This window comes from Aricia agestis, chromosome 18 (assembly GCF_905147365.1).
Source record: "Aricia agestis chromosome 18, ilAriAges1.1, whole genome shotgun sequence".
Lineage (NCBI taxonomy): Eukaryota > Metazoa > Arthropoda > Insecta > Lepidoptera > Lycaenidae > Aricia > Aricia agestis.
In genome coordinates this window covers 5,757,179-5,770,962 of record NC_056423.1, presented here as the reverse complement: position 1 = coordinate 5,770,962, position 13,784 = coordinate 5,757,179, and the positions used below count along the sequence as shown (strand labels likewise).

Here is a 13,784-nt window from a genome sequence, read left to right as displayed (position 1 = left end):
CTACCATATTATACCATTTCATAGTCTTTTAGATCGAGACTCGAGTTTGTCAAGCGATAATTAAAAAAAATCTATATCTACCTAATATTATAAACCTGAAGAGTATGTTTGCTTGAACGCGTCAATCTCAGAAACTACAGGTCCGATTTAAAAACTTATCTCAGTGTTAGATAGATCATTTATCGAGTAAGACTCATCATTTATCGAGAAGGTTATATTATATTATTACTCTAAGACTAATACGACAGAAGAAACTCAGGAAAATGTGGGAAAAACGGGGGAAATATTTTTTATGGGAAAATGTACCTACGGATTCTGTAAAATTTCTAATTTACGCGGGCGAAGCCGCGCGGGACATCTAGTATTATATATGTTAGAACTAGTTAAGTTAGTTAATAATTGCTTTTAAGAGTAAAAGCCAAAAAAACCGATTTTATTTTTTTTATTTTAATCTTAAATGTATGGACTGGACTGCACGAGATGTACTAAGTACTATGTACTTAATATAATTACTGACTGAAATATTATTTATCAAGTAACCAGTTAACTATCTAACGCTTTGTGGTGCGAGCTTATTCAGCTTCTTTCAGATATGTTTTATGCGGACGATGCAGCTGGACTGTCCGTTATCTGTTGCCAGAACTTTCTAAACAAATGCCATGACCGATTACTCAGATTAAGACCACATTGCCTCTCGTTATCACGAAAGTAGGCGTAGGAGTACGCCCCGCGAATAGAGCGATTTGCGATCATCCGAAAACAGTTTCAGTCAGCCACCGCGTCCAGAGCCGCGAGCATGGACAATGGCTTTCATAGCGCGTTTGTTTCTCGTTTACATGTGTCTAGTTCAGTTCCAATGTGACGTGTACCAGGACAGACCGAAGATAAAAACCGTCGACGGCGATATCATCATAGAGCCGGCCTACGGTAAAAACGTCCGCATAAGACCCAACGGGCCCCAGTCCAACGTCTACGTCGGTGACGTGAATTTGCTGAGCATCAACAGGACATCCGACTACAACCGAGTGTCCCTCACGACACAGAATGCGGACGTGCCCGGAGACCTGCTGCATAGAATCGACCAGCTCGAAACCGCAGCTTCATCGCTGGCCAGCAGTATTCAGCAAAATATAACCGCCCTATCCCAGAGAATCAGAACTCTTAACATTAGAGTGAGAACTCTCCAAAACAGACTAAACAGTCGAGGCGCCGACGAGTGCCAGAGTCACCCCTGCGAGAACGGCGGGACCTGTCTCAACCTGGTGAACGGCTACCACTGCCTGTGTCCGTCGGCATGGAAGGGCCGCAACTGCGACGAGGACGTCAACGAGTGTCGCATATACGCCGGCACCGACCTCGGCTGCCAGAACGGCGCGACGTGCGTCAACAGACCGGGCTCCTACGAGTGCCTCTGCAAGCCCGGATGGTACGGCCTGGACTGCACGAGAAAAGCGAAGGACTGCTCCGGCGGAAACTACGAGATGTGCGGCCACGGGACGTGCATCCCCGTCACCACGGGGGACGGCATCGTGTGCATCTGCGACCAGGGCTGGACCACTAACGGCACGCACGTCGCCTGCCTCACCGACGTCGACGAGTGTGAGACCGGCCGCGGCGCCCGGTGCTCGGTTAACCCCAGGGTCGAGTGCATCAACTTGCCGGGCTCCTTCAGGTGCGGCACGTGCCCCGCCGGCTACGAGGGCGACGGCTTCACGTGCTACGACGTCGACGAGTGTCTCACCGTTCCCAACGGTGGCTGCAGCACGAGCCCCATGGTCTCCTGCCACAACACGATTGGCTCCCGTATCTGTGGGCCCTGTCCCCCGGGCTACACCGGTGACGGCGTATCTTGCACCTGGCGAGGCTCGTGCGCCGTCAATCACGGGGGATGCCATCCGTCCGCCCAGTGCGTCGAGTCCTCGGCCCTCGGGAGTCAGGTCGCCCGGTGCATATGTCCGATCGGAATGGAGGGGGACGGGTTCGGCTTACACGGCTGCTATATTTCTGTAGCGGATCAAAACTCGACCGATCCCTGCGACGGCAACCCATGCGGCAGTCACGGCAGCTGCCACCCTCTTCGCCGGGGCTACAGCTGCATATGCTACCGGGGCTACGGTGGCGTGCACTGCGAGAGATACGACGACTTCTGCTCCAGCAACCCATGTCAGAACGGGGGCACGTGCCGACCGGACGAAAACTCGAGCAGAGGCTTCAGGTGCGAGTGTACGTCCCTGTTTTCCGGTAACGTGTGTCAATCGCGTTCCCAACCGTGCGGCGGCGTTCTCAACTCGGAGGAAGGTAGTATAACGTATCCCCTGTCCAATCACAGCTACATCAACAACGCCCGCTGCGCCTGGGTAATCCACACGGCTCCGAATAAGGTAATAAACGTAACGTTCACCAAATTTAATTTGGAATTTCACACTCAATGTCATTATGATTTCGTTCAAATCCACGACGGACGCAGCTCCGCGAGTCAATTGATAGGAAGATTCTGTGGAACCGACCTCCCTAACGGAGGAAACATAATATCTAGTCACAACAACTTGTACTTTTGGTTCAGATCCGACTCCACCGTAGCTAAAACTGGATTCTCTCTGCACTGGACTAGCGTGCCCCCGCAATGCGGGGGTGAATTCAACGCCACCACCCACGGTCGCATCAGCTCGCCCGGCTCCCCGGGGCCCTACCCGCCCAATCGCGATTGCTACTATCACATCAAAACTACGCTAGGCAGGAGAATTCAGCTCCATTTCTATCAGTTAGACATCGAGATACATCAGAACTGCAGCTTCGATTACGTCGCCGTATACGACGGCGCGCAGACGATAGATCCCCTCGTCGGTAAATACTGCAACTCGACCCAGCCCGCCCCCCTGGAGTCGTCCGGCTCCGAGCTGCTCGTCTACTTCCATTCGGACGAGTCCGGAGTGGGCAAAGGTTTTCAAATATCTTATGCGCCGATAGACGGATTTCCGGGCTGCGGAGGCATGTTCACCGGCGACAAAGGCGAAATAGCTTCCCCTGGCTTCGACGGCTCCTACTTACATAACCTGCTATGCGAATACAAAATTAAAACTAGACCGGATACAAAAATTTCAGTGAAATTCACGTCGTTCGATATAGAGAACTCGTTCAGGTGCCGGTACGACTACCTAAAAATATACGACGGCGATTCGGAGAGCTCGCCCCTGGTCGGTAAGTACTGCGGGAAGGTAACTCCCGTCTCGTTCGTATCTCGGTCGAACTCCTTATACATTATTTTTAAATCGGATCACACTATGGCCGCGGGAGGTTTCAAAATCCAGTATCAGTCCTTATGCCAGCGGACGTTCCTCGGCGACAGCGGCGTGATCATTTCCCCCGGATATCCGCTAGCCTACCCGAAGCAGACGGTCTGTGAGTACATCGTGGCCACCACCCCCGGGAGGGCGATAAAACTGACCTTCCAAGATTTCGATATCGAGGATAATAGATACTACAACTGTCAGTACGACCACGTCGAGGTCAGGGACGGCCCGAGCGCCAACTCGACGTTGATGGGCAGGTACTGCGGGGGCTCCGAATTCACCCCGCCGACTCAGATATCCTCGTACAACTACATGTATCTCAGATTCAGCTCCGACATGAGTATCGTGGGGCGTGGGTTTTACGCGAACTACACGACCGTCGATATCGAGTGCGGCGGCGTCTACAAGGCTCCCAGTGCTACCATCACTCACCCGGCTAACGATCACGGAAGGTACAACAACGATCAGACCTGCCTGTGGACGATCATCGCCCCGGTAGGAACGCAGATACAGCTGACTTGGCAGCGGTTCGATCTCGAGGAAATGTCGGAGTGCAGTTCGGATTACGTTGAACTCCTAGAAATAGTAGAAGGGAGCACCGGAAACAGTAGCCTCGCCAAGTATTGCGGGTCGACGCTCCCGCCCGCGGTCACTATATCGAGTAACATTTTAATGATCAAGTTCGTGTCGGATAGCTCCATACGTTCAGATGGGTTTTCGGTGTCGTACAAATTCCTCGACGAGAGAAATCATTGCGGAGGAAATTACATTAAAAATCATGGATTTATTTACTCGCCGGGTTGGCCGAGCTCGTACGAGCCCAATAAAGACTGCACCTGGGTGATAAGCGTTCCTGCGGGGCAACAGATTTCGTTAAACATATCCCAGTTTGATCTCGAGAGACCGATCAGAGGAAATTGCGACCTCGGCGATCATCTCACGATTAGAGACGGCCGCTACAAGGATTCCCCTTTAATTGGTAAATTTTGCGGGTCCTTCCAATCGAGAACTATAGTTTCGACTACTCATAACGTATTTCTCAAATTTCACTCGGATTTCTATCTAAACGGCAATGGATTTAAAATCGAATGGGACGGTACAGTGAGAGGCTGCGGGGGATCGCTCACCGGCTACTCCGGTTCGATAGCATCACCCAACTACCCAGAAAAATACAGCGAGAACGCTGAATGTTTTTATAAAATAAGTACAAGTAGCGGATCAAAAATTCAATTAAACTTCACAGACTTGGAGCTAGAAGAAGTGTCGGGTTGCTCGGACGATTACGTGGAAATATTTGACGGTCAAAATACTAACGCGAAGAGCTTCGGCAAATATTGTAACCTTTCGTCGAAGAAACCGAGGAACATCGAAACGTCTAGCAATTTTGCTATGGTAAAATTCCGGTCTGATTTTCTCATAGCGGGCAAAGGCTTCCTTTTAAAATATACCACAAATTGCCATAACAATATAAGCGGCAGTTATGGAGTCATCGAAAGCCCTGGGTATCCAGAAAAATATCCTCCGAATTCGAATTGCTTGTGGACGATCACTGTGCCTAAAGGTAATGTTATTAATGTGACTTTTACCGATTTTAATATTTATACCATGTATAGAAGAAGATATTATACGCCCAGATCGCAACGTTTTCCATTTTCTTCGCAACCCTTTTACACTTACGACTTAGTACGACCGGTACAAAGCTATTCACCTGCTAAATGTGATTTTGATTACATACAAATAAAGGAAACGTCGGATAAAAATTTTACTGAAAAAATGTGTGGAGCTACATTACCGAAAGCTTTCACTTCCAAAACAAATTCCTTGCAAATAAAATTCGTATCAATCGACTACTTTTCCTCCAAAGGATTCCGTTTGGAATGGATAAAGCATGGGTGTGGAGGTCATATTCAGCAAAGTGCAGGGCCTCTCTCGTTTGACAGTGTTAAGAATACACGCGGTGACATTGAATGTGAATGGCTTCTGGAGACTCCGGTTGGCACATCCGTATCGCTGACGATCACAGATCTCTATGTAGCGGACTCTCAGAACTGTACACTCGATGCCCTCGAAATATACAACGGTCAAAGTACTTCTTATCCATTACTATATAAAATATGTCACAAAGGAGGATACACTTTCCAATCTACTTCCAACTTTATGCTAGTCCGGTTAGTTAAACGGTCGACTCTGAGAGACACTTACTTGAAGTCTAGTTTCGATTCGTACAGGGTAGGTTGCGGTGGAATAATTCGATCCCCGTCCGGATCTATTCATTCTAAAAACTATCCGAACAACTACGAGAATCAGTTGGACTGTGTCTGGTATATATCGGTGGCCCCGAATCACAAAATAGAAATTAATTTCAAAGATCTCGATCTTTACTACGTCGAGGATGAGGACGAACAATGCGACGACAACTTAAAAATTTACGATGGTAGTAGAATTTTGAACTCTAATTATAATTATTTGGGCTCTAAATATTTACAATCCAATTATTCGTATTTAATTTGTCCAAAATCAAATCGGTCGAGTATCGTGACGAGGTATTCATCTGCTTCGATTCAGTTTTCTACCAATAGCTATGGAACGGCCAAGGGATTTATGATCGATTTTACGACTGTCTGCGGAGCCGTCATTAATGCGACGTACGACGGAATTATAAACAGCAATAACTATGTTAATTCGAAAAATCAAAATTGTACTTGGACTATTTCTGCACCGAATCTAAATGACAAAATAAGATTGACGATACAATATCTCAATATACCTAAAGACGACGATGTCGCTACGACAAGAAGCTGTCCCTCCACTTTCCTTAAAGTTTATGATGGTGACGATGAGAAGGCTCCCTTTATTGGTGAGTATTGTGGGAAAAAAAGTCCACCGATGGTCGTTAGTCGGGGCAACACGTTAACAGTCACGCTTGGAACCTACGTCGATAAGGTGAACGGTCAATTCGCTGCACATTACACACCATTAAGTACGGCATGCGGAGGAAAATTGAGTTCGGAGGAAGGCACCATAGCGTCACCGAACTATCCGTTATCTTATCCTGTTAATATAGACTGCGAATGGATTTTATATACGTCACCTGGAAACAAGGCTTATATTACATTTGAAAAGTTCGATTTAGATGAGTCCGAAAAGTGTAATGAAGATTATCTAGAAGTTAGAGAAGATAATGGTGCTGGAAATTTATTAGGGCTCTACTGCGGACATGGAATACCGTTGAATCAAACTGTTTCTTCCAAGTTATATATAAAGTTTCACAGTAACAGTGATAAAACAGGACAAGGATTTTTACTGCAATACGGATTTTTACATGGCAATGATATTTTTGATAAACATGAAGGAGAAATAGCGTCCCCTCTTTACCCAAATTTATACTATAATGAGGGTGTATACTCATGGCGAGTAACGAGTAAAGGAAATAAAAATATTGTTATTAATATAGATTCTGTGGAAATACCGTCGTACTCAGAAGTGTGTAATAACAAATTAATAATTTATGATGGGTACGATGAAGACGCTTTAGTTTTAAAAGAAATGTGTGGTTTCTATAAGAATAACGCAGTCAGAATAAGATCTTCTTCCAGCGTTATTTTCATAAAATTAATTTTAGATAAAACTAATGCAGGATCATTATTCCATTTAAGATGGACCGAAACAGATAGAAACATTGATTCGACTACAGCAAGTAAAATAAATTGTGGTTTAAATGAAACTCAATTAGTTTCTGGGACTCGAGACGTAGTGATAACGTCTCCAAATTATCCAAATGAATATGGATCTGATTCAAATTGCGAATGGATATTTAAGTCGGAACCTGGAAGACATTTGACATTAAAGTTTACTGACTTCGCATTAGAAGAAACACCTAGCTGTTTTGCAGATTATATCAATGTATATACAGCACACGATGAAATGAAATGGACACCTTTAAAGGAAAATATGTGTCTTTCATCAAATGCCACTGAAATAATTGAAGCATCAACCTATATAAAACTCAACTTCATATCTGATTCATCATTAAATAAAAAAGGATTTACTGCTACCGTAACCTCAGTCTGTGGAGGCTTGCTCGACGATACGTCAGGGGTTATCGAAAATTCCTACTACTATCAAAGGAACAGGCCAATTCAGTATCAAACAACTTGTGATTGGATAATAAAGGTACGGCCCGGACGCACAGTAAAATTAACATTTGAACATTTCAATATAAGTAACGGTGACGTTTGCAATAACTATGTAGTGATAAAAAACGGTGCCTCGAATGAGTCTCCACTACTTGGTGACGGAAAATATTGTGGTTACTCTCATGAAAACCGTAGTGGGATCCTATCAACCACAAATTATTTATTTGTGAGATATGTGAAAGTTATGCGTTTCCAAAACACAAATTTCAGATTACGATACGAGGAAATGAACATCGAATGCGGAGGTACGTCACTTTTAGAAAACGACCACAAGTGGGAAATTATCACTTCTCCTAATTATCCCAAAATATCGACCCCCTACACCGAATGTGTTTGGAAATTTACTGGTCCCCCTGGTGAAATTTTGAGAATAGATTTTATTGAGAGATTTGATGTAGACTGTGCAGCTGAAGCTGTCGAGATCCGAGATGGATCAACAGACGTATCACCCCTAAAAGGCACATTTTGCAAACGTCCTAGTACGATTAAATCGAGCAGTAATCGGTTATTCGTCAAATATTCAACACATCAACTTGTGCCGAGAAACGGATTTAAAGCCAATATATCTATAGATGTTTGTGGTGCGACAATTATGTCTGACTCAGGAGAAGTAGTTTCTCCTAACTATCCGAGCATGATCGTTCTTCCAGCAGGCACAATTTGCGAATGGTACATCACTTCTCTTCCTGGTCATATTATCAACATAGAATTCAAGGACATAGACTTACCTGAATCCGAAATTTTATGCGAGACAAAAATAACAGTCGAAGATCTGAGTGTTGCAGATAGTAAAGCAAGAAAATTAAAAGAATTCTGTGAAAGTGACCTCGAAAACTACTCTGAAGCCTTCGAAAGTATAAGCAATAAGGTTATAGTTAAACTACATATCGGTAAACCTGGACCTTACTCACACATTTCAGATTCTAGAGGCTTTAAGTTTACATTCAAATCATCGAGGCCGGTATGTGGTGGAACGCTTACTACCTCTGATGGTATCATAACCACTCCAGGCTATCCCGGATCAACTAATCTCAAATATTGTCAGTGGATTATTGTTCTTCCAAACGAAAATCGAAGAGTTCGATTAGAAATTGAAGATAGTAGTTCAAATGTTCAATTTTCTGCCTACAATGATATCACATATGGCTCAAAAATCGAAGAAGTCGTCGTGGGCAACTCATCCTTGACATCGTATAATAAATCAAAAGTTTTCGAATCAACAGGCAATAAATTAGCATTTTATATATGGATAACGCCAACATCCAATAAAGTAAGTCGATTCAAAGCAAGATTTAGCTCCGATAATCCAGCTCTGTGTGGTGGAGGTCTTGAAGGTTTACAAGGACAACTCGCATCTCCCAGCTTAAACATACCATACAATTGTGAATGGCATTTCACGGGGCCTGTAAGAAACGGGACCGAAGAATATAAATCTGTATTTATTAAAGTGGAAGGTACAACTGTGTGTCGAAATTATGCCTTTGGTGTTACGTTACTGTCTCAAGATGGTTACATCAGGCACAACAGGAAAGTTTGCGTGAACAATACGCAAGTTTCATACCGACTAGCGAGCCCATATTTTAAAATCAAAGCTACACAGTATAAAATTCCTATGCTTTTTACTCTCAATTGGAAATTGCAGCCATGTGGAGGTGTAATTAAAATTGAGTCCAATGATCCAATTAACGTTATAAATTTACCAGAAAAATTGGATGATCAAGTTGAATGTGGATGGCTACTTGTGTCCGAAGGTCGTACACGAATGGAACTAACTTTAGAAGGCACATTTAATCTTGCATGTTCTGATGAATTTTTACTGATAAGTGACGGAGTGAACTCTTTAAATTTTGGTGATTACTGTAAAGATAGAATACAAAGTCAACCTCTCCTTTTATCATTTGCGGACACCTATGTGCAATACCACTCCAACGTTCAGAACAATAGAAATATAAGATTACTGGCCAAATCGATCAGCGCTCAATGCGGTGGTATATTTACGAAGTACGCACAAATGTTTACGTCCCCAAATTTTCCGGGTAATTACAAAGAGAACCAGGAATGTACTTGGGAAATACGTGCAGATTTAGGTTACCGAGTCTCCTTACAATTTATCGACCGATTTGTCGTAGAGGATACAGTCAACTGTACAAAAGACGCGGTCATAATATACGACTGGAAAGATAATGCATACAAGGAAATCGCTCGATTATGCGGTCGCAATCTTCCACCTACTTTCAATTCGACGCATAATCAAATGAAAGTCGTTTTTCGTAGTGACGCTAATATAACGTTGGACGGATTTAAAGCACACTGGAAACCGATTTGCGGTGGAAACCTGGTGGCGACACAAGAAAATCAGATTCTCTATAGTCCCGGGTACGATTACGGCTACTCGCGATCTTTGGACTGTCACTACGAAATAGCAGCTCCAGGGAAGAAAATAGTTTTAACATTTGTAACCTTCGATTTGGAAGGATTAGTTAACGAATGCAAATATGATAACGTGACAGTATACGCTGAAAGTGATTACGACATTATCAACGAAGTCCTATGTGGCTCGGACTTACCGAAGCCTATTATAGCAACGAACAACGTAAAGATTGACTTCAAAACGGACAAATATGGCCAAAGGAAAGGGTTTAAAATATCATATTCCACCTTCTCTTGTGGTGGAGACGTGAAAAGCCCAACGTCTATTGTACTGGATAAAGCTGACAACGATATGAATTGCACTTGGACCATTGAAGCACCACCCGACAAGCTCATAGCATTGAGGTTTGACTATATAGACGTGGAGAGTAGCTACGAATGTTACAACGGCTATTTAGGCGTTTTCGAAGGACCTCTTATAGATGCTGAAAAACGTCTGGCTCTATTGTGTGGTCGAATAAACGGAACTAGCTTAAGGAGTAAAGGCAATAAAGTCATTTTGCAATACTTCTCCGGTAGCAATTTCCAATCTAAGGGTTTCAAGGTCAAAGTGCTTTTCACGTTTTCACAATCGGTCGGGTGCGGAGGCGAGCTATATTTAAGCGCTTTGGACAATCGTATATTAAAATCACCCCTCTTGAACGGAGCGATGGTATATGAAAATTATTTGGACTGTCATTGGAATATACAAGCGAACCTGGATTATATAATTCAAGTAACCTTCAAATCTTTCCATATCGCTCCGTGTTTGAACGTTAACCAGACGGCTCTGGGCTTCAGCAACTGCGACTGCGATTACTTGACTTTGAAAGACGGGCTGAGTCTGAATAGCTTCGTAATAGGCAAATACTGCGGACACAACATCCCTCCGCCGCTTTTATCCTCCGGAAACTCGCTCAGCATAATTTTATCGACCGACGGAGACATTACCAGCTCTGGATTCGAAGCGACCCTGACATCCATACCGTCGATTTGCGGTAAGTCCTCGTACCAAATATCGCGAACCCCGCAGCGTATAACTTCCCCCGGATACGCCTCGGGCTCGATACCCCGAAGTCTCCACTGCAGCTACTTCTTGGACTCCAGCGTGAGCCCGTACAGTTTGATACACATCCAAATAAAATATCTGGACCTAGAGCCCGGAGCGCGGGATACGTGCGATCAGGACAGGCTGGTCATATACAGTCACCCGAGATTCCGGAACGCCACAACCGGGAAGGATTTTATTCACAACGAGGACGAGAGTAACTTGATGCTGTACGCTCACTTCTACGATTCTAGTCTCGTGTTTCCGAAGACGTTCTCTCTGTGTGGCCTGAAGCGTTCGGTAGACTTTTACGTGACGGGGAGTGTGAAAATTAATTTGATCACGTCATCCGAAGCCGGTTCCTCTCACAAGGGAGTGGATCTAGAGGTCTCCTATCTCGGAATTTGCAACAAGAACTACTCGGAGGCTCAAGGTCGAATACAGAACACCTACGAAGCCCCCTTAATGACTCTCGAAAACGACAAAGGGGAATGGGACTGCCACACTCTAATTACCGTTCCGGAGAACCACACAGTATCGACATACTTCCTGTCCGCGAACCCGGTTTACTGGAACGAGGGGGTGTTCCTCGAGATATTCGACGGCAACGTCACCACTGCCCCTCTCCTCCGGAACATCTCGAAGGAGTATTCTGAGAACTACCCGGTATTCTCGAGCGGCCGATACATGCTCCTGCACAATCATATCGTGAACACCGATGCGGTGACCTTCGATCTAGTGTACGTGGCCACGGATAAGGGTAAAGGGTGCGGGGGGAAGCTGACCACGGAGGACGGTCAGGTGACCAGCCCCCTTTACCCAGAAGTTTACAGGAGAAGGGGCACCTGCGAGTGGGAACTGGAGACCCCCAGCGGGACCCGCCTGCACCTCCACTTCTCCGTCTTCGACCTCGGCCGGCTCTGCGATTCGAATTACGTGACTCTCGTCAATAGAAAGGGAGAGACGATATCGACGTTCTGTCTGGAACCCCCGGCCGATTACACCAGCCCGGACAATTACGTCAAAATAGTGTTCACTACGACTATGAATAACGGGGGGACGGGCTGGGTCGCTGACTTTGTGGGTGTGGCGTAATTATTTTTATACAAATTATTTAATTTCACATTTAATTTAAGTAATGCCAAATATTTAACAGGAATAGCTGTAAATCGCAACTTTGAAAAGGTTTATTTATTTTGTTATTTATTATTATTATAAAAACACGTTTGGTAAAAATAAACATTAGTTGTTACTCCTAGCGCCATCCTGTGTTGAATAGGGGTATTAATATAAGTACAAGTTGTTGTTTTCTATTTTGATTTCAATTTATGACAAAATTTTGTATGGTGAAAGAAAGTATTTTTTAAAAACAAATTAAGAAAAACAATTTTATAATGTATTAAATTTTAAGTTTAAAATCATGAACAGTTTTTTATAATCTATTTCTGTTATTATTTTTTTATAAAAAAGAATGTGTTGATAACTTATGTAAGTAATAAAAACGGCAATTCTTTGTTATCGAAATAAATTATATACTTATAAGTATGTATAGTATTTTATTTAGTTTATAAACCAACAAAAATAACATAGAAGTCAAAACTACGTCGAAGTAGCTGCGTCAGCACTGGTACAGAGAATACATCATACACACCCTAAACTCTAAAATCTAAAATTTAAAGTAATGTGTAAGTATTGTCTAAAATTGACTTTTTGGTGTTCTTTAAAACATGATGACCAAAACATTAAGGTTGGGTTGCACCAACTAACTTTAAGTATACTTGTAACTGTAAGTTTAACTATAACTACAGTGCAAAATGTCAAATCTTTGGTTTTAAAGTTAAATATGGTGTCTAAGGAGGCCATATTTAACATCCGCTCATACGTATATCTGAAAATTTACTATGTTCTACAGTGTTATATTTTTCCTGTCGATTTTTACGGATAATTCAATTTTTTATACTCTCAATCCCGTTACCTGTAGCTTCAATAAAAAAAATAAACGCAACAGACATCTGTGAATTTCTTCGGTTAAAGTTAAAGCTAAAGGACGCCATATTTAACTATAACCATAACCTTAACAGCTTTAACCACGCCTCTGGTGCAACCCAACCTAAGTATATTACCGAAGATTCAACAGCTGCGTCAGGCTTAGCTTTAGGCGATCTATCTAGTATCAAAAATAGTGTCTACCCTTTGGTAGACACTATTTTGCGTTTGTACAAAGGTAGAAAAAAAACCTGTTCATAATGATTTGTAATTTTAAGTATAATATTACGTTTCAGCCCGCCGTACGCAGGAGTTAACCCCCCGACGGTATTCGAGTCACGTGCTACTACGTGACACAACCACTCTCCCCCCTTTTTCCTCCTCTTCCCCCTTTATACCCCCTCACTCACCTAGTTTAATATACGTATTGTATTTGCTACTGAAAATTGGCAATGTACAGGTTTTTGGCTTATCAAAGTATTAGTTATCACTCGCTGTACTAATCAAAATATAGGTACAGCGAGCGATAACTGATAACTGATAATAATACTTTGGGGTGTGATAGCCTATGCATATAATATAAGTAGAGTAAGTACACTGAAAAAATATCAGCGCTGAAAAAGCAATTTTTTTTAATGATTTGCATGGAGTATGGACAAGCGCCCCAGCGTCATAAATTTCCCCAATCCAAGAAAGTTACTCTTTCAGAGCTGCTACTTTCACAGCGAAATCTATATAGGGCATACACACCCTAAAGTATTATCACTTAATTTGTATCCTGTATATTACGCAACGTTTAATGCTTGTTTTTGTCTAACACATTATGAACAAACAGCAGACCTTGAATATATACGC

The 13,784-nt window shown here is 43.3% G+C and overlaps 1 protein-coding gene across 1 annotated transcript; it reads left to right on the top strand.

The window, feature by feature from the left end:
- The first annotated feature begins 785 nt into the window (after window positions 1-785).
- Window positions 786-12,341, top strand: LOC121735865 (cubilin-like). Its single transcript, XM_042126835.1, has one exon. It carries the CDS (start codon window positions 804-806, stop codon window positions 12,036-12,038), a length of 11,235 nt encoding a protein of 3,744 aa, XP_041982769.1. The 5' UTR covers window positions 786-803; the 3' UTR covers window positions 12,039-12,341.
- The last annotated feature ends 1,443 nt before the right edge of the window (window positions 12,342-13,784 follow it).